At 44.9% G+C, this 20,324-nt stretch overlaps 1 protein-coding gene across 1 annotated transcript in view; it reads left to right on the top strand.

Moving 5' to 3' along the window:
- The window catches only part of LOC112074912 (dihydrolipoyllysine-residue succinyltransferase component of 2-oxoglutarate dehydrogenase complex, mitochondrial), a 19,690-nt gene extending 1,288 nt beyond the window's left edge, over nt 1-18,402 (top strand). The window contains exons 2-15 of the mRNA XM_024141990.2: nt 3,899-3,932; nt 4,464-4,506; nt 4,710-4,777; nt 4,896-4,970; nt 5,074-5,129; nt 5,314-5,422; nt 5,554-5,682; nt 5,844-5,917; nt 6,096-6,193; nt 13,460-13,574; nt 14,418-14,510; nt 14,801-14,884; nt 15,102-15,269; nt 15,573-18,402. Coding sequence (XP_023997758.1) covers nt 3,899-3,932; nt 4,464-4,506; nt 4,710-4,777; nt 4,896-4,970; nt 5,074-5,129; nt 5,314-5,422; nt 5,554-5,682; nt 5,844-5,917; nt 6,096-6,193; nt 13,460-13,574; nt 14,418-14,510; nt 14,801-14,884; nt 15,102-15,269; nt 15,573-15,707 — 1,281 coding nt within the window. The 3' untranslated portion in view covers nt 15,708-18,402. The remainder of the gene's footprint in view (nt 1-3,898; nt 3,933-4,463; nt 4,507-4,709; nt 4,778-4,895; nt 4,971-5,073; nt 5,130-5,313; nt 5,423-5,553; nt 5,683-5,843; nt 5,918-6,095; nt 6,194-13,459; nt 13,575-14,417; nt 14,511-14,800; nt 14,885-15,101; nt 15,270-15,572) is intronic.
- Nucleotides 18,403-20,324: the final 1,922 nt, after the last annotated feature.

Genomic DNA, 20,324 nt, shown 5'->3' on the forward strand with positions numbered 1-20,324 from the left:
GGTGACGGAAGGAGGGTGGTAAACTGGATCAAAGTGAAGGAAGGGTAGGACGTGTTGTATCAAAGCGGTGACGCGAAGGGTGGGTAACGTGTATCTAAAGGATGACGGAAGGGGCAGGGAGGGTAACGTGGTATTCAAAGTAATGGGGGGGTAATGTGTAAGCAAATGGTGACGGGGGGGAGGTAACGGTGTAGCAAAGTGTGACCGAAGGGGGGGGTTACGTGTATCAAATGTTGACGGGGGGGGGGGGTGTAAGGTGTATAAAGGTTGAGGGGTAAGCGTGTATCAAAGGTGACGGAAGGAATGGTACGTGTATCAAAGGGTAGGGACGTGGTATCAAAGGTGACGGGGGGTTGGAATGTGTATCAAAGGGGGAACGTGTGATCAGAAGGGGGGGTAAACGTGTATCATAAGGTGACGGAAGGAAGGGGAAGGTAACGTGTATCGGGGAGGGGGGTAACGTGTATCAAAAAGGGGGTGCATCTGCATCTCAGGGTGCTCGATGGTGTCACTACATGACCCTGGTTTCGTTTTCGCAGGCTGTGTATCACAAACGACTGTGATTGGGTAAGTTCCCATTAGGGCTGGTGCACAATTTGGCAAAGCGTTTCGTTAGGGTTTGGCCTGGGGGGGGTAGGCGTTGTCAAGGCGACTCATTCAACTGTGTCAGTTCTGTTGGCATTAATACTTCCATCTGTGCTGTTTGAAACGTTGTGTTCTGGATTCAGGAACGCGTCCATGGCCCAGATGTTTTGTCTCGTTATGCAGAGTGACCGTGAAAGCAGGGGTGTTTTCAGGGTTACGACAGAAACTGATGCTCACCGTTAAATTCAATGGGAAATGGGTAACATTCTGTTGATAATGACTGTGATTATGGTTCCCAGAGGTTCTTATTGTGTAGGGGTGTCCGAATTTCAGTCGTGACACCCATATAGATCAGTCCCACCTCCCACACCCATATAGATCAAGTCCACATCCTTTCAGCCAACACCATATTAGATGAGTTCCACCACCTCCTACCACAAACCCTATAGGATCAGGCCCACACCTCACCACACCCATATAGATTGCAGTCCACACCAACCCATAGTAGTATCAGTTCCACACACACCAATATTAGATTCAGTCCACACCACCACCACACCCATATAGATCAGTCCACACCTCACACACCCATATTAGAATCAGTCCACACCTCACCCACACATATAGATCAGTCCACACCTCACCACACCGCATATAGATCAGTGCCACACCTCACCACACCATATAGGATCAGTCCACACCTCACCACACCATATTGAGATCAGTTCCACACCGTCACCCACACCTATAGATCAGTTCCCATCCTCACCACACCCATAGTAGATCGAGCGCACACCTGCACCACACCCATTATAGATCATGTCCACACCACACCTATAGATCAGTTTCCACGACGCACACCATATAGGTCAGCGCACACCTGCCACACACCCATATAGATTCCAGCCCACACCTTCACCACACCCCTAGTAGATCAGCCCACACCTCACCACACCCTATATAGATCAGGTCCACAACCACACCCATATAGATCAGTCCACACCACAGGCCCATATAGATCAGCGCACACCTCACCACAACCCATGTAGATCAGCCCCACCTGCACCACACCCCATAGTAATCAGCCCACACCTCACCACACCCATGTAGATCAGACCCACACCCATATAGACAGCCCACACGGCTCACGCACACCCATATAGAGCAGCCCGACACCTTCACCAGCTACCCTATAGATTCAGCCCGACCCTTCACCACACCCGTATAGGATCGAGCGCCCACACCTCACCACGACCCGGTTATAGATTCAGCCCACACCTTCACCACACCCGTATAGATTCAGCCCACACCTCACCACACGCCGTATAGATGCGGCCCACACCTCACCACACCGTTATTGTGATCACCCACAACCTCACCACACCGTAATTTAGATCAGCCCACACGCTCATCCACACCGTTATAGATCAGCCGCACCACCTTCACCGACACCCGTTTATAGATCGTCCATCACCTCACGCGACAACCATGACAGATCAGTTCCACATCTTCACCACACCCATACAGATCAGTCCACACCTCACCACACCCATATAGTATTCAGCGCACACCAAACACCCATATGTAGATCAGTCCACACCTCACCAACACCCATATAGATGTGCAGTCCACACCTCACCCACACCCATATAGATCAGTCCACCAACCTCACCGACACCCATTATAGGATCAGCGCACACCACCACCCATATAGGATCAGTCCACACCTCACACACCCATATGAGATGTTCAGTCCACACCTCACCACACCCATATAGATCAGTTCCACACCACACCTATGAGATTCAGTTCCACAAACTCACCACACCATATAGGATCAGGTCCACACCACACCCATATAGGATCAGTCCACACCACACCCATATAGGATCAGCCCACACCATCACCACCACCCATATAGATCAGTCCTACACCACACCCATACTGATGCAGCCCACACGCTTTTCACCACACCCATATGAGTATTCAGCCCACACCTCACCACACCCATATAGATCAGTCCACACCTCACCACACCGCATATAGTTCAGTCCACACCTCACCACACCCGTTGAGATCAGTCCACAACCTTCACCACACCCGTATAGATTCAGTCCACAGCCTTCCACCACAACCCGTATAGATCAGTCCACACGCACACCCATATAGTCAGCGCACACCAGCACCATATAAGAGTGCAGCGATACGCCACACCGAGTATAAGTATCAGCGCACATCCACCACCATATAGATCAGTCCACCACCTCACCACATCCCATATAGATCAGTCCACACCTCACCACACGCATATAGATCAGTCCACACCACACGCATATATATCAGTCCACACCCACACCCATTATAGATTCAGTCCACACCAACACCCATATAGATCAGTCCACAGCCACACCCATAATAGGATCAGTCCACACCACACCCATATTAGATCAGCCCACACCTCACCACAGCCCATATAGATCAGTCCACACCTCACCACAGCTCCATATAGACAGTCCACACCTCACCACACCATATAGATGCAGTCCACACTCACCACACACATATAGGATTCCAGTCCACACCTCACACAACCCATATAGAATCAGCGCACACGCCTTCACCACACCATATAGATTCAGTCACACCTCAGCCACACCCATATAAGATCAGTCCCCCACCACACCCATATAGATCAGTCCACACCACACCATATAGATCGAGTCCACACCCACCCATATGATCAGGTCCACACCACCACCCAGTTAGAGAATCAGTGCCACCACACCTCACCACACCCATATAGATCAGCCCACACCTCACCACACCCATATAGATCAGTCCACACCTCACCACACCCATATAGATCAGTCCACACCACACCCATATAGATCAGTCCACACCACACCCATATAGATCAGTCCACACCACACCCATATAGATCAGTCCACACCTCACCCACCAAATGGAAGTAAAATGTCCCTAAAAGACTGAAAGAATGGTGCGCACCGTTTTGGGGGAAACATTTTGTTTCGGGTACAAACCGTTAAGCAACGTAGCAAACACTGAACGCACCCCAGTTCTTCATTTTGTGTTTTTTATTTTTTATTTTAAATTTGCCCCTTTTGACTACAAAGCTGTTTGTTTGAATCAGAGAGAGATTTAATCTAAGCACACCTCAACTGCTACAAATTCAACGCTCCCTTAATGCAAGCATATTGAAATGAAGATGTAGGCCGAATTGAATCTGAAGCAGCCCAGCAAAGAATTCAATTGAAAGGATATTTATCTTCCTCCCTTTCCCATTTATTTTCAGGGGAAGTATGTGCTGGCTGGAAGGACTGCTTCAGGTGAGTGGGCCTCTCGCTTTCTCCTCTGTCTGTAGGGTTTAACTGTACAGGGTCCTGTTCATTAGGGCACACTGTAACAAAACGATTTGCAATGGAAAACAAAAAAAAACCGCTTTCCTCAATGGACAAGTCCATGTAATCCCTTCCCTGTTTCATTCTGTTTTTGTTCCGTTGTGTGCCTGATGAACACAGCCCACCCAGGACTAATGTAAGATCAGAGGCCTTTGTTCCTCGTAATAAATCTGAATAAACATGCCCTGTATGAATGGTGATTCATGGCTCAGAAGACTGTAATGGCCATGAAGTATCAAAGAGCACTGGAGGGCCTGTGAGTGGTTAAATATGCCCCATCATCAAGGAGCTGTTTATGTATTCGCCCGGCCCAGGGTTCTCAAGAAGTCTGACTCAACTGTGGCAGCCATGGTTATCACTGTTAATAATTATAATAATCATATCCCTTCCTCTTTCTCTCTCTTCCCCCCTCTTTCTTCCCTTCTCTGTCTGTCTTCTTTTTCTTTTATCTCCTTGAAGGCCTATCCGCTGGCAACAGGGTTGTCTACAGGAACAGTCAGTCGTAGGTGTCCTCTCTGTCCTGGGTATTTGTCCGTTTGTTTTGCCTCAGGCTGACAAACCAAAAAAATCTGAAGATGTCCAATGTCTGCTACAGAATACTTTTCAGTCTTTTTAGTGTGTGTTGCTCTAGTTTTAAAGCCACTTGTTTTACAACGGGCTACTTTATAGCCTGCTACATCATGACATGTTTTCTTCTGTGTTTAGTAGATTTGAATCTCTGTCATCAGTTGGTGTCTTCCACGTCAGATACTTCAAGACGTCTGCAGCACACAGTACGTATTCCAAACCCCTGTCTCGTCTGCCTCCGGGACCTGTGTATTTAAACAAGTCGTTGTATTAAATAAAATCTCACTCTGACATCTTTTGTTGGTTTTTTTTTTTTTCGATCAGGGGATGAAGTTGTCACCGTCAACACCCCTCCGTTCTCTGAGTCGATCACAGAAGGGGACGTCAGGTGGGAGAAAGGTCGGTGTCCTGGATTGTTTTTGTGGAGCCGGCTCCTGTTTAGTATGTTGTTCCCAGGAAGGTTTTGTGCAGGACAGTAATACCGTCCTCTGGTCTTTTCCAGCTGTTGGAGATTCAGTGAAAGAGGATGAGGTGGTGTGTGAGATCGAGACTGACAAGGTCCTGTAAACACTAAGAAGTTACACATTGGAATACAAAATAAAGCCTTGACCTATGTTTAAAAACACTTTCTGGGAATAAAGAAATGGCGTTGATGATCAGATATTTAGAGAAGGCGAGCTGTCATGCTGAGTTTTGTAATTTCAGTAACTGTTGTGATAAGAAGAATCCGTTTTTSTCTCAGACCTCGTTGCAGGTGCCGTCTCCGGCGGCCGGTGTGATCACGGAGCTGCTTGTGCCAGACGGAGGGAGGGTGGAGGCCGGGAATCCCCTCTTCAAACTTCAAAAAGGAGGTACGCTCTTCCTCTTTCCTCTCTCTCATCCAACTGATCCTTTGATCTTCATACACGTAGTACCATTCATATCAGGAGTTGATCTGAAAATCACACAATCATGATGTCAGTGTCTCTTCTTCTCTGGTCAGCTGCAGCAGCCGCTTCTGTCCCGGCGGCGGAGGCCCCTGCAGCAGCCGCTGCTCCAACCCCGGCTGCCATCCCCGTCGCCATGCCCGCGGTGCCTCCCGTGCCAACACAAGCAGCCCAAGCCAAACCTGGTACGTCAGCTCCTCAACCGTTATAAAAGTGCATTTAGATTCATGTTAACTTTAGTAGAATTATAAAAAATATATATATATTTAAGCGGGGTTCTCACAATTTATTTTATCATTATAAGCTTTTTTTTTTTTGCATAAAGTCTGTCTTATTCTCTTTCTAGTTTCTGCAGTCAAGCCCAGTGCAGCACGAGCAGAACCAGCAGCAGTAGCCCATGGGGCCAGGACAGAGAGCAGGGTAAGACCTCTCCATTTCAGGCCAGCTTCAGGCCAACACTCCCATACTAACAGAACAAMATGAAATGGCAGGGGAAAAGCCTTWGGCTAAGTTTCAAACCAAGAGAAGTGGGTCTTGCTGTGATTTATTGAGAAACCAAAACAGATGCTCTCAACCAATTGTCTTATTATTCGTCCAGGTCAAGATGAATCGTATGAGGCTGAGGATCGCTCAGAGGCTAAAAGAGGCTCAGCAGACCTGTGCCATGCTCACCACCTTCAACGAGATAGACATGAGGTACTAGACAATCCAACTTTATTTGTCCTCTATGGTCAAGTGGTTCCAGGGCAACAGCAGGTGCAAACATGCAGATATAGACACTTCATAAATGACCTGTTGTTTACTCTTGGAAATGTTGTCCACCAAATGACCACCGAGTTGGAAGCTCCATAAAGATGTTTTCCTGAAGCGACACACACCCTCTGCTTTAATGAATTGTTCTTTCCCATCCCTCCTCTGGCTTTAATGGTTGTTTCTCACCATCTGCACCCTCTGTTTATGGCTTGTTCTCTCCATCCCTCACACTCTGCTTTTAATGGTTGTTCTCACCCATCCCTCACCGCTCTGCTTTAATGGTTTGTTCCTCTCCCATCCCTGCACCCTCTGCTTTAATGCTTGTTCTCTCCCCATCCCCTCACCCTCTGCTTTAATGGTTGGTTCTCACCCATCCCTTTGCTACTCGCTCAAGGGGGGAGCCTCGATATGTGTTCCCATCCTCATCGTCCTGTGATACAAACACAAGAATGAACCAACAACAGGACCTCTCCACGACAAAGTCATCCATTGGGCGTGTCAGTCTGGGTTCCGTGTGTATAGCGTGTGTCTTATCTACTTACAAACTCGTACATTCGGCCACCCATCTAGTCATTAATGCTTGTTTCTCTCCCAATCCGCTACACTCTCCTCTCCTGACATTACATATGCATTTGATATCTTAAGAGATCCCATCCCTCTGCTTTAAATGATTGTTCTGCGCAGTACACAATTAGAGCACACGCTGGCGGAGATGGAGAAAGTAGTATGTAGACGCACTTGGGGGAGAAAGAGCGGAGAGCGATGAGGGAGAGAGCAGAAGAAGCCACCATTACATTACATCACTTCCATAAAGAAGGAACCCTATTGCACGAGCCTATAAGGGATTCCTGAAGGCTCCCATTCTTTTGGGTGGAGCTGGGAGGCCCACTGTGTCTTGTAATTGATAAAGAGAAAATGCTTACTCCTATTGCGTGTGGTGTCATGTCAGTGGCTTACATTTCTGGTCAGAGGCAAGGCAAATATAAGAACGACGAACAAAAACGTTTATCTTACATGGCACTGGTAGCTACTCTACAGGTTTTGAATTTTCCAAAGAAACTTGAAAAAAGGATATCACCAATAACTGCATCTTGCTGTATGTGTAGATAGGATGTCTACATCTCTCCACCACCACCGTCACAACTCTTGCCTGAGTCCTATCGTAGATGTATGCTAACTATCTTGTCGCCTATTCTCCTACACACTCCTGCGTGTTATTGGTATTGTTGGTCATCCTACCCATCATTACCCTCTGCTTAATGCTTGTTCTCTCCCATCCCTCACCCTCTCTTGTAATGCTTGTTCTCTCCCATCCTCTGCTTTAATGCTTGTTCTCACCCATCCCCTGACTCCTCTGCTTTACATCGGCATTAAATGTTCGGTGCATCCAACTTCTCTACCCCTCTGCTTTAAATGCTATGTTCTCTGCTATTGCCCTTTCAGGCCTAGTCTTCTCAAAGATTTTGTTATTAGCAATGTCTATTACTCTCTCCATCAGACTTCGCCATCACTCCAGAGCTATCGCTCCACACCAGGCTCTGCTTTAATGTTGGTCTCTCCATCTGTGCTCTCCAATACTGCTTCCTATCCTTACCCTTGGATGATAACTAGCGTCTAGTTGCATCAATATGCACGCACTCTCATCATCTGAGACTTACACTAGACGTCAGATTGATTCCTTTCATGTGCTCATGACTATACAACCAATGCTCAGTATGATTGTGTAATAGTTACTTGTTTCGCACAGTGAGCACATAACTCAATTCCCAGAACAGTTTCAATGCTTGTTCCTATACAAAGCGGCCATATATGCTTTTTAGAGGAAGCTTTTATTATGTGTCCTACATCATATCCTATCCCTCTGCCATTATGAACATGCTCTTTCTCTCCTCTGTTACTCGACCTGAGGCAGGAAAGAACACTATTCTCAGGAGAAGAACAATTAAGTAGGAACAGCTCATTAATGGTGCATTATACACTTGGGAAACTGACCACAACATCGTCGAGGCCACGAGGGTTATAGTGAGTCCCTTCGCGTTAAAAGATGCTTCAAGCACTGAGCTGCATGCACAGTGGGACGCAGAACACGTTGTACTCATGTTGCCAAGATGGAGGGGCCTGATAATGATGTGGCACACGTGAGTCTCGGATGCCCTATCTGAAAACAGGAACTGTAGACACCCTTTAAACGCCAAGAACGCTCGGACAGTTAGCGCGCGCTATGATTTGTTCACTAGCCCACTCGGAGCAAGACGCTAGCCCTCAGAGACGCGAGAGTAGAAGCGACCGGAGATCTAGGCCTAACATTTATCTACCCGACAGAAGTCAGACGTGGTGCGCGACGCGGCACACGCGAGACATAGTGAGGCCCTATCGGGGAGACGTGGATATGGGATGAACGCAGGACTCGCGGCGGCGAGAGAGCCCTCGCTATGCCGCGGAGGCGTGGAATGCAGACGCGGCGAGCAGGCATGGGAGGTGGCGCGCGAGCACAGACACGCACTGACACGCCAAAAACAGCTCCTCTGACTTGCAGACTTCCTATGCCCTTGGATTAACCCTCGTGCGTACTAGCAATCAATATACCTGTGTGTCAACATTGTAATGAACAAAAGCCAGCGCCACACTGGTCTTTGCTAAAAGTCTCTTTTTACAAAACAACATCAACTTCTGTCTACTGGCATCCCATTACTTAAACAGTGTCATTATCAAATCAATCGCAATCTATCAGTTCATCTATCAACTAATCATTCAAGTGAAACATTTTATAGACTGCAGGGATCCTCTGGCAATTATGGGTTAGCCACAGCCTGTCACGGCTCGTTTAATTAGTTGAAAGGAAGATGTAGAGGTCATAAAACTGAATATCTATGCCATGCAGGTCGACACTACTTTGAATATCATTTCCCCTGTCATGGTTATAAGTCCAGGCGCCGTCTTTAACATATTCATCGTTCTGACACAACGTCTTAAATCATTGGCGATTCCTGTTTAGTGTTGTTAATTGAAATAACTCATGTCTTTCCTACCTTTGAAAGTACAGTTTGTATATAGACCCACAGAAAGACCGCAACATGTTGATTACGAACAATATATAAAAGTAACAGCAAATACAGCAAGTAAGCACTGAGGGATTCCTTACTTGTTATTGGTTTTGTGTCCAGGAGCAGAGTTTTAATCTGTCACGCATGGTCATTATCGCAATTAACAGTATCTGCGTAAACTCTTCAAATAGCAAATCTCTTGTTTTTCCACCCAGTCTGTAAATATCCACAAGTTAATTTTAGAGAAGGAGCAAGGCAATGTGTTCAAAATAAATGAGGCTTCGGCTTGAACAACATCTATGATATGAAAACGGATCATTTAATGATTGTGTTTCTGAGCTAGGGCCCTTTAAAGCAAGGGAGAGTGATAGTGACCACAGAAAATGGACATTGTTATGGATCGTGGGGAGACCATGAAACCAACCAGTAGCAAAGGGAACTGGCCGTGTTGACTATGAAATCGTATCTTAATGCAAACAGTGACAGAGCACAGTGCCAATTGCACTGGCTAATGCTAGCTGCTCACAGGTGGTGCTGGCATTCTGGTGCTGCTAGTAAAGTGCAATGGTAAGCAGCCATCACTGTATGGTAAACTATTTTCTAGAGTTTATCTTTACAGTGTATTTCACATCATGGCACCTTACTATTGTACAAGCAAAACTCTTAGCTACCATGGACTTTCAATACTACTTAGGCCAGATAGGCCTCCCAGTATGTGATCGTCAGCTATTACGACCCTCTTCCAAAGAGGTCTGGCACCTTTCTGGCACAGATTCAGGTGGTTGTGGCTCCCTCTGCCACATCCCAATATCTCGTCATCTTCCCGAAGTTGCACTTCTTCACTTTACCTCTCACCTGATTTTAAAAGATATATGACTGATATAAGAAATGATGGGTGGAAAATCTCTCTCTAGCCCAATACCTATAACTTTAACATTTGTGTGAAAGTAGTGGAACGAGATATTATTGGCAATACCCCCTAGAAAACACCATGGATCTCAAGCCCTGCATCAGCTGTTCCCCTTTCAATCACTACATGGTATCATTAATTTAATAATGGACATGTTGCAGTGAAACCTTTCATTTAGGGAATGGATTTTAATGACTGGTAAACATTCTAAATCTTCGGCATTAACACAGTCTGTGAGTGTTGACGTTGGGAGCTTGTTGTAGGCAGAGCAATTGGGAACGCAATAACGGGGAGCAGGTGGGCCCACGTTTAACTTGATCAACAACAAAGCCAACTGCTACGAAAAGTGAAAGTCCAACACTGTATAACACTGTAAAAGTGTATGACTCCATCATTATAACAATCCTCACAGTTCTCCATTCCGTAATGAAGGTAGCCTACTACTGTATTTCTACGTTTCTGGAATCAATTGTTGCAATGTCTCATATGCCAAAATTGGCTATGTTGTAATTCCTTTTATCGCCGCAAAGTGAAGAGGTCTTGTACACAAGTTTAAATTGTTCTAAAAGTTTATATGTTCTAATTGCCTTGGTCTGAATATTTTCCAGAAGGTAATAAATTGAAACTGTACGTTACCATTGGTCATAATTTTTGGAGTCTCTCTTCTCAACTCATTGAGGAAATTCGCTTTGTTGCTGGCCTCAGATGCAAATACCCAATTAGAAGTAAGAGCGGACAAGGAAACACTGAACTATGAACAGTTAGGCTAGCAGCTACAACACGTCCTGATGCGCCCTCTCGTCTGCTCTCTCTCTCTCTCTCTCTCTGATCATGATTGCATTCCAACTCCGTCACTACTGACTGCTAAGTGCCACCTGGTTTTACAGCCTAGCTGCTTGTTGCCTGGCTGCGCCAAAAAAACTAAATAAATGTTAAAGTCTACCATATTTTTTTCTCCCAGCATAATGTTGAGATCAAGTAAAGTTTTATCGGTCCTATATGCAAGTATAGGAAGAGCGGCTACTTTAACTTCTGAGACCAGGCTAAGTCAGTGGGAGACCTCCGTCTCATTCAAGGGCAGGTGGGTAGAGCCCCACCTGTTTTTTTGAACCCCTGAGCATTTGCATGGCCATTTTTAATTATTTTAATAGATTGTTTATTTTGGCAGTTAAAATTACGTGATCAAATAAATTAGTTTGCAAACAATGTATAAACGAAATATATATATAAATTAGATTTAATAACAGCCGTATAACCAAACATGGTCCTCTTTTTTGTTTACTTGAGTAGATTAACTACAAAATGCAGGTGATTCAGTGGTGGCGGGGCAAGCCAGCAGAAAATATTGGAGCATTGCCCATAATTTGCTCCAGCCGTTTTCTGTCACTTCATGTTTGGACACTACGTCAAGGCCCAAGTCTGAAGGGTAGAGCTACAAAAATTCCTAGCACACTTGGGTACTACGCATAGAGAATCACAATAGAAAGTGCCCATCCAAGAAGGCTCAAGGTCATTGGACCAGCAATAAAATCTCATGTCAAATCATAGTTATACTTTACAAGTAGCTTGATTGGACCGATCATTCAACATCTACTTTCACAATCCTTAGCTAGCAGGTCATCAATCTATGAATCAAGTCAAACAATCTATCTGGCAAATCCCCTTTTATCCTTGTGATATCAAATCAAATCAAATGTTATTTGTCACATCTGCGCCGAATACCAACAGGTGTAGAACCTTAACAGTGAAATGCCTTACTTACAAACCCCTCAATAAACCAACAATGCAGTTTTAAGACAATACACCCCCAAAAACGAAGAGATAGAAAAAAATAATTAAAAGAGCAGCAGTAAAATAACAATAGCGGAGGCTATATAGCAGGGTGTACCGTACAGAGTCAATGTGCGGAGGGCAGCGGTGTCGAGGCTAATTTAGTTAATATGTACATGTAGGTAGAGTTATTAAAAATAAATAACAAGAAGTAGCAGCAGCGTGGACAAGGAAGGGTGGGGGGAGGGGGGGGGAACTCGGCAATAGTCCTGGGTAGACATATTCTGATTAGCTGTTCAGTAGTCTTATGGCTTGGGGTAGACGCGTTTAGAAGCCTCCTTGGACCTAGATCTATGCGCTCCGGTAACCCTATTTAGCCTTGCCATGCGGTAGCAGAGAGAACAGTCTATGACTAGGGTGGCTTGAGTCCTTTGTTGACATTTTTAGGGCCTTGCCTCTGCACAGACTCTGGTATAGAGGTCCTGGTGATGTGCGGGCCGTACGCAACCCCTGTAAGTGCCTTGCGATCGGGAGGCCGAGCAGTTGTGCCATACCAGGTATGAATGCAACCCATCAGGAGATGCTCTCGATGGTGCAGCTGTGAAGCCTTTCTGAGGAATTGAGGACCCATGCCAAAATCTTTTCAGTCTCCTTAGGGGAATAGATTTTGTCATGACTTTCTTGGTGGTGCTTGGGACCTTGTTAAGTTGTTGTGTGATGTGGATTTCAAATGGCAACAGACGTGAGTGCTACAGGTCGGTAGTCATTTAGGCAGGTTAACCTTAGTTGTTCTTGGGCACAGGACTATGTGGTCTGCACTTGTAACTAGTTGGTAATTACCAGACTTCAGACAGGGAGAGGTTGAAATGTCAGCTCTGGAAAACACTTGCCAGTTGGTCAGAGGCATGCTCGTGTTTCCACGTCCTGGTAATTCCATCTGCACTGCGGCTTATGAAAGTCTTACTCACATCGGCTGCCGGAAGTAGAGTGGATCACACAGTCATCAGAACAGCTGATATCTCATGCATTGTTTCAGTGTTTACTTATGCCCTCGAGGCGAGCATAAAAGTTATTTAGCAGTCTGGTAGGCTTGTTGTCAACTGGGCAGCTTCTCGGCTGTGGCTTCCCTTTGTAGTCTGTATAGTTGCAAGCCCTGCTCAACAGTACTGACAAGCAGCGGAGCCCGGTGTAGTACCGATTTGATTCTTAGTCACCTGTATTGACCGGCTTTTGCCTGTTGATGGTTTCATCGGAGGGCATAGCCGGGATTTCCTTTTAAGCTTCAGGTTAGAGTCCCGCTCCCTCTAAGCGGGCAGCCTCAACCCTTTTAAAGCTCAGTGGCGAATGTTGCCTGTAATCCATGGCTTCTGGTTGGGGATGTACGTACAGTCACCGTGGGGACGTCGGTGATCGCTAGGCTGGATAGATGAGCGCAAAGGCCTCTGGGACTTGCGCTGTGAAGAGACGTATAGATGACCCCCGCAGACTAGCCCCACCCCCGCAACTACCCTCACCGCAGACTAACCCCTACCCCCGCAGACTAAAAGACCCTAATAACCACCCCCACGAAGCTAAGAGCAGCACGCGCTCACCGCCCCCTGTACCCCAGACTAACCCCCTACCCCCGCAGACTAACCCCTGCCCCCGCAGACTAACCCCCTGCCCCGCAGACTAAGCCCTCCTGCCCCGCAGACTAACCCCCGCAGACTAACCCCCTACCCCCGCAGACTAACCTCTGCCCCGCAGACTAACCCCCGCAGACTAACCCTCTGCCCCCGCAGACCTAACCCCCACAGACTAACCCTCTACCCCCACAGACTAACCCCCTACCCCCGCAGACTAACCCTACCCCGCAGACTAACCCCTACCCCCGCAGACTAACCCACCAAGACTAACCCTCTGCCCCCGCAGACACCCTCTGCCCCCGCAGACTAACCCCCAGGACTACACCTCTACCCCCCAGGACTAACCCTCTACCCCACAGACTACCCCCACAGACAACCCTCTGCCCCGCAGACTAACCCCCACAGACTAACCCTCTACCCCACAGACTAACCCTATCTCTGTTGGAGATAAGACTCTCTACAGACTCCCACTTCTGTCTCTCAAATTCCATGAACTTTCCCCAAACTCCCTGGATTTCCAGAAATCCTGGTTGGAAGATTCTGGAATCAGGATAGAATAAGCAGGAAATCCAGGATTTCTCAAAACCCAGGAGTTTTGAATAGTTACCAGAACCCCAAGAGACATTATTCAACAGTTGCATGTTAAGTCAACAGGCTTTTGATTAAGTTATATGATATTCTGTTGTCTGGGAGGAATTTATGTACCAACTCATAATTACTTAAGTCTCAAACTGAATTTCTTTACAGAACCCCTCCGTGGTCAAAAATGAACAGAATCGCATTGAGGTAAAAAAAAAAAAATGTGAGGATGATTTTAGTGTCTCTTCCCGTCCCCAGTGATTGATGATACAACCAAAGAGATCGTTTACAGGGATTATGTTGACATCAGTGTGGCTGTGGCCACTCCCAAGGTGAGGCACCGAGGACATGTGACCTTTACATTCTGTTCTCTTATTAACTGCCCCTTATTGTCCTGGTCCTGAGCTGTTGGTGGGAGGTTGGACCAAATCTATACATTAAATAGTGGTCATTTTTATTTTGGATTGATCATGGGCTAGAGATCCTTGTACAGTAGGACATTGTGTTTGTCTTATGTGTGTTTGTGTTCTTTGCTGTGTGTTGGGTGAAAATTCTATAAAAATMTAACCGGAAAGGTCTGGGTTTCTTGCTGTATGTGGTCTCATCTGCTCCTCTTCACCAGGGACTGGTTGTACCGGTTATTCGCAACGTAGAGACCATGAACTTTGCTGACATTGAGAAAACCATCAACGGTCTGGGAGAGAAGGTACTGTACAAGGCTTTGTTTGAGTGGGATGAATGTGTCACTGTTGTAGACATTACGATCCAACAGTTCGTCTGAGAATTGGTGTCTTCTGTCACCACATCAATATGATGACGCCACCTCGTGATAAACGGCGCCCTGAAGCTCTTCAAACGGGAGATCAATGAAGAACAAATTGAATGACGACAGGACTGACTCCTGTGTGTGTGTTTTTGTTCAGGCTCGTAACAATTTGCTGGCTGTGGAGGACATGGACGGAGGTACCTTCACCATCAGTAACGGGGGAGTGTTCGGTTCCATGTTCGGCACGCCCATCATCAACCCACCCCAGTCTGCCATCCTGGGCATGCACGGCATCTTCGACAGGCCTGTGGCCATCGGCGGCAAGGTGGGTGACACCCGCAGTGCGTTCGCTTCTGTATGTCAACACATTAAATTCATCTCCATCTCCAGCTCTCATCTCCATCTCCGTCCAATTCCATCTCCGAATTGGACATTATTTGCCGCAAATGTATGAATGCATGTTGTCATGTCAACAAAGTTATCTTTTCTAAAATCTAGCTCAGTCAGTTATTTTATCATGATTTATTATGACTAAATGACTGTGGTACATTCGGTTCTATGGCGACAGCGGTGCGGTGGGTTCTATGGACTAGCTACTAGTTGTTCTCATCTTGTTTCTCTCCATCAGGTGGAGATCCGGCCCATGATGTACGTGGCTCTGACATACGACCATCGGCTGGTCGACGGCAGAGAGGCCGTCACCTTCCTGCGTAAGATCAAGTCAGTGGTGGAAGACCCCCGCGTTCTTCTGCTCGACATGTGATCCCAACGTCCCATCACTACAGCAGGGCCACGTTCAGTACACAGCGTTGTTGCCTGACATTACAGAGGGGTATGCTATAACGCAGAATCAGAGTTAGCCAGCTAACTTTGATCAACAAGCAGAAATAACTGGTTSTTGATCTGGTTACATTTAAGAAAGCTCAACTTAGATTTGCCTTTTTTTGGTTGTTCGGTCAATTTTGACCATMCTCATTTCAAGGTTATCTTTCCCCCCAAAAATCTAAAAAGTTATTTCAGAATATTTAGGCAACTTCGCTGGCTCTGCTTTGTAGTATACCCCTCAGATAGCAGTGTTGTGAATAGAGAGGACTTGATTCCTTCTTATACCCTTCGAGAGGGATGTTTCAACATAATGCTCCAAAACGTTGTGCCCTGCTGAACGCACCCCAAAGCTATTTAACTCAGCCTCTGTATAAAACCAACCCACCCCCCCCCAAAAAAAAAAAACACAAGCGACAGCCAAATCTTATGTACTGTTTTTGGTTAAAGAGAGAGAGCCTGAGTCCCTGATCTGGTTGTGGTGTTTTGTCAAGAAACGACAAAACGGATATATGGGAATCACGCAAATAGAGAATTTAATGTTGAGATTATTCACCTTATTATTGGGTGGGTATCATTCTGCAGCTTTTGCTCAGATTGACATGTCAGATTGATTCAACAGTTGGTCAACATCATAGTGTTACCACTGACTCTCTGATGAACCTACCAGGTCTGATCCGTCTCAATATTAGACTGACTCTGATGAACCTACCAGGTCTGATCTGTCTCAATATTAGACTGACTCTGATGAACCTACCAGGTCTGATCTGTCTCAATATTAGACTGACTCTGATGAACCTACCAGGTCTGATCCGTCTCAATATTAGACTGACTCTGATGAACCTACCAGGTCTGATCCGTCTCAATATTAGACTGACTCTCTGATGAACCTACCAGGTCTGATCCGTCTCAATATTAGACGTGTACATTCAAAGCACTTACATTGCTGTCAAGAAGGAACCTGGAAGTCGGCATTTCATTGGACAGTGTACTGTACCACGTGTATCCAGTACAAACGACTAATAGAAGTGAACTTGGAAAAGAAACGGACACATTTATTTTTCTTCAAAGCATCATGAATTTTGTGTGCTTTTTTATTTTTATTTTTTAACACCGAGATTTTCCATTGAGCTGTACATGTAAATCTATCCATGCTAGTGATTTAAAGCCAATACGTGTTTTTTATAACGCTACCCTAAAAAAGTGTTCAGTCGGACAAGATGAAGTCCATTCTGAAGCTCCTGTGCTGTTTTGACTGTCCCATGTCCTGTTTCTGTGTTTTGACAGAGCTATTCATGGGGATACAGAAGCCTGTCTCCCCTGTATGTCTAGTCTCTTGGCTTCCTACTGTTGCAGTAACTTCTGCTTATTTTGGGGTGACTGTCCACTGAGCAGCATTGGAAGTGATTTGGAATCTCATGGAAACTACCACACCCATTGGGGTTTGCGTCCATAATGGKATCCTATTTCATTTATATAGTGCACTACAAAAGTAGAGCACTATGTACGTATTAGGGTGCCATTTCAGATACAGATAATTGTCTTTGAGGTTTTGGTAGAGAAGGGAGTAACCACTTTCCGTCGTCTCTCTAAGATGTACTTCTGTCTGTCCATGAGAAGGCACCATGCTATAGAAAACCCGGACGCCAGTTTTGTTCAGGACTTACACAKCATCGTTTTTGGGAGTAGTTTTCAAGAAGCACAATTTAGCAGCATGCACYATGTATTTCTCATGATCAACTCTTCTTTGTTGAACCCACCCAGGTGAAGAGATGTCTTTCTGTGCTGCGTACAATGCTTAGTAACTATTTAAAAAGAACTATTGTAGGTAGCAACGCTTAATAACGCCACGTAATATAGAATTTATAATGGATTAGTAAATAGTTTATTAATCATTACTCCATTCATAAGATGTTTAATATAGGTCATTTATTTAACCATTTAGTTAAGTCATTAGTTTAAAGTATTTTTTTTGCTTGACCTCATCTAAAGTGTAGGTTATTTATATTTTATAAGTATGTATTATTTTGTGAGGGTGGAGAATTTGCAAACCCGGAACTKCCAGAACTAAATCCACCCCACTGASAAAATGATGCAAAGTTTCAGTTCTGGGTTAATTGAGAGAAGACTGCTCTAAGGCATGACTGCAAACCACACTTTGCTTTTGGTAGAAAGGTCACTGCCAAGAAACGCTTATGTTCAAATTCTCATCTGTTTTGTGGGCTTATTGTTTAATCGTTGATATGTTCGAGGGGACATTTTGAGACCTTAAGGAGCATCAGGTATTACTGGAATGTCTACCAATGACATGTCCATCTTTTTGGMYAGAAATTACACTGGTCACTCAAAACATTTTTATAAATGATTTATAAAGTATAAATAGCCAACTTTTAGATTAGGTCATGCAAAAATACTTTACTAATGATTAGTAGATGGTTTAGAAGGACTTATATTGAACATCTTAGAAAACATTAAATACTTTAAAAGTTGTTTTATAAATGTGTGAATAACTAGGTTACTAACATTTTTTACAAATGTGAGTAATGATGAATAAATTATTTACTAATCTGTTATAAAATGCTTTTATGTAGAGTTATTATGAAGTGCTACCCAACATTAAAACATCTTAGTTTTAATTTACATTGTCTTGTTGTTGTTTTTTAATCCTTCCCCTCMCTGAGCATATCTACTGAGTGCTTACCATTCACAACCACTGTAATCATCTTGAAGAAGAATCTGGCTTTAAATTGTCATGTACTGTTATTTTTATAGTATTTGTATTTATTAAGGATCCCCATTTTTAGTTCCTGCCAAAGCAGCAGTTACTCTTCCTGAGGTCCAGCAAAAATTAAGGCAGTTTATACAATTTTAAAAACATTTACAATACATTGACAGATTTCACAACACACTGTGTGCCCTCAGGCCCCTACTCCACCACTAATCTACCACATATCTATCTAATCTCCACCCGGCACAGCCAGAAGAGGACTGGCCACCCCTCAGAGCCTGGTTCCTCTCTAGGTTTCTTCCTATGTAGGTTCTTGCCTTTTCTAGGGAGTTTTTCCTATCCACCGTTCTGTTACATCTGCATTGCCTGCTGTTTGGGGTTTTYYGSRMGGTTTRRMMWWKAGCACTTTGTGACATCWGCTGATGTAAAAAGGGCTTTATAAATACATTTGATTGATTTTATCTAATGTATTTATAAAGCCCTTCCTACAGCAACATGGATCACAGTAGAGCAAGTAGAAGCACCGTGGCAAGGACTAGGAAGGTAAGTTTTAAATGAAGCGTTCAGCAAATCCAGTAACATGCAGGTGCTGTTTACACAAAATATCCCCATATGAAATAAAGGATAGATGGCACCATGGGAAATGTCAGACAAAACCGTGGGAACATTTATCAGTGTTCTGGTGTCTTCTTCATGGAAAAGGAATTACAAGAGGAACCAAACAAGCAGACCATGTGGCCCCGTCCTACTCTTGATGTACTGGTAACAGGGTATAATTGAACAGACAATCTGCAGTTCAAACGATAACGAAGCAGMCACCCCGCCACTTTTGGTTAACAGCGGAGGGAATAACAAATCTCATTCTTCGACAGAGCTATAGATGTATGGTGTGGCCATCCGTGATATCAAGATGATAGTTTTAACCGTGTATTAAGGCTGTACGGTATTTGTTTACAATTGCGTTGTTTACAATGGCTTAAAACATGCTTCTATTTAACTAAGCTCATGAGGCATTTATAAGTTATATTGTTCCAGGATCCAAAATTAAATGTAGCAATCGCAGATTGTCCCTTTTTAATGAAGAGGAAGCGGGACGAGAACATTTTGTTCCTTAGCTGCTGTTTGTCATTACACTGCTGGACTGCACCCAGATGAGTCCTAACCCAGAGCTGCATCTGGGCCCTGTTCATTAAGGCACACTGTAGCAAAACCTGTTTCAATGGAAAGGGGAAACGAGCAGTTCTTATTGAGTCCTGATAGTCCCTCCCTGTTTGTCTGTTTTCTTCCCTTTGGTGCTTAATGAAGACAACCCTGATCTTCAAAGCTAATTATCGTAGTGCTCTGCTGTTCTCTAGAAGCCTCTGAATAATAGGCTCACCTCTCTAACGGAGAGTCTTGAGGGTTGCTTGGGCCTTTCCTCCCTCTCTTCCTCCCCTCAAGTGCCTGCAGCTGCCTCCATAAGACGAGCACCCTCCACTCTGTTTACTTTAATAATCATGGAGGACAATGGTTGTGTCTTTGTTTCTGTGCCAGAACCTACACAAACGTCTGAAAAACACCATTTGGAAGGAGGAGGGAAAAAAACAAAAAAAAACAGGTTCATTCATTATGTTGAACACAAAATAAATAAAACAAATATCCTGATGTTAGATTAGCATGAGAATACAGGAGGCCTTGATGATTCATGAATACAGGGAACAATAAAACCATGGGGTCTTTAATTTAAATATTTACTTTTATTGGCCACTCAAGATTCCATTAGCTCTATGGAGATGATTTCTTACTGTGCTGAATACACTCTATTAGGCCAAGCCTATGCTGCAACGTGCA

Source organism: Salvelinus sp. IW2-2015, unplaced genomic scaffold (genome assembly GCF_002910315.2).
Source record: "Salvelinus sp. IW2-2015 unplaced genomic scaffold, ASM291031v2 Un_scaffold2874, whole genome shotgun sequence".
NCBI classification, from domain to species: Eukaryota; Metazoa; Chordata; class Actinopteri; order Salmoniformes; family Salmonidae; genus Salvelinus; species Salvelinus sp. IW2-2015.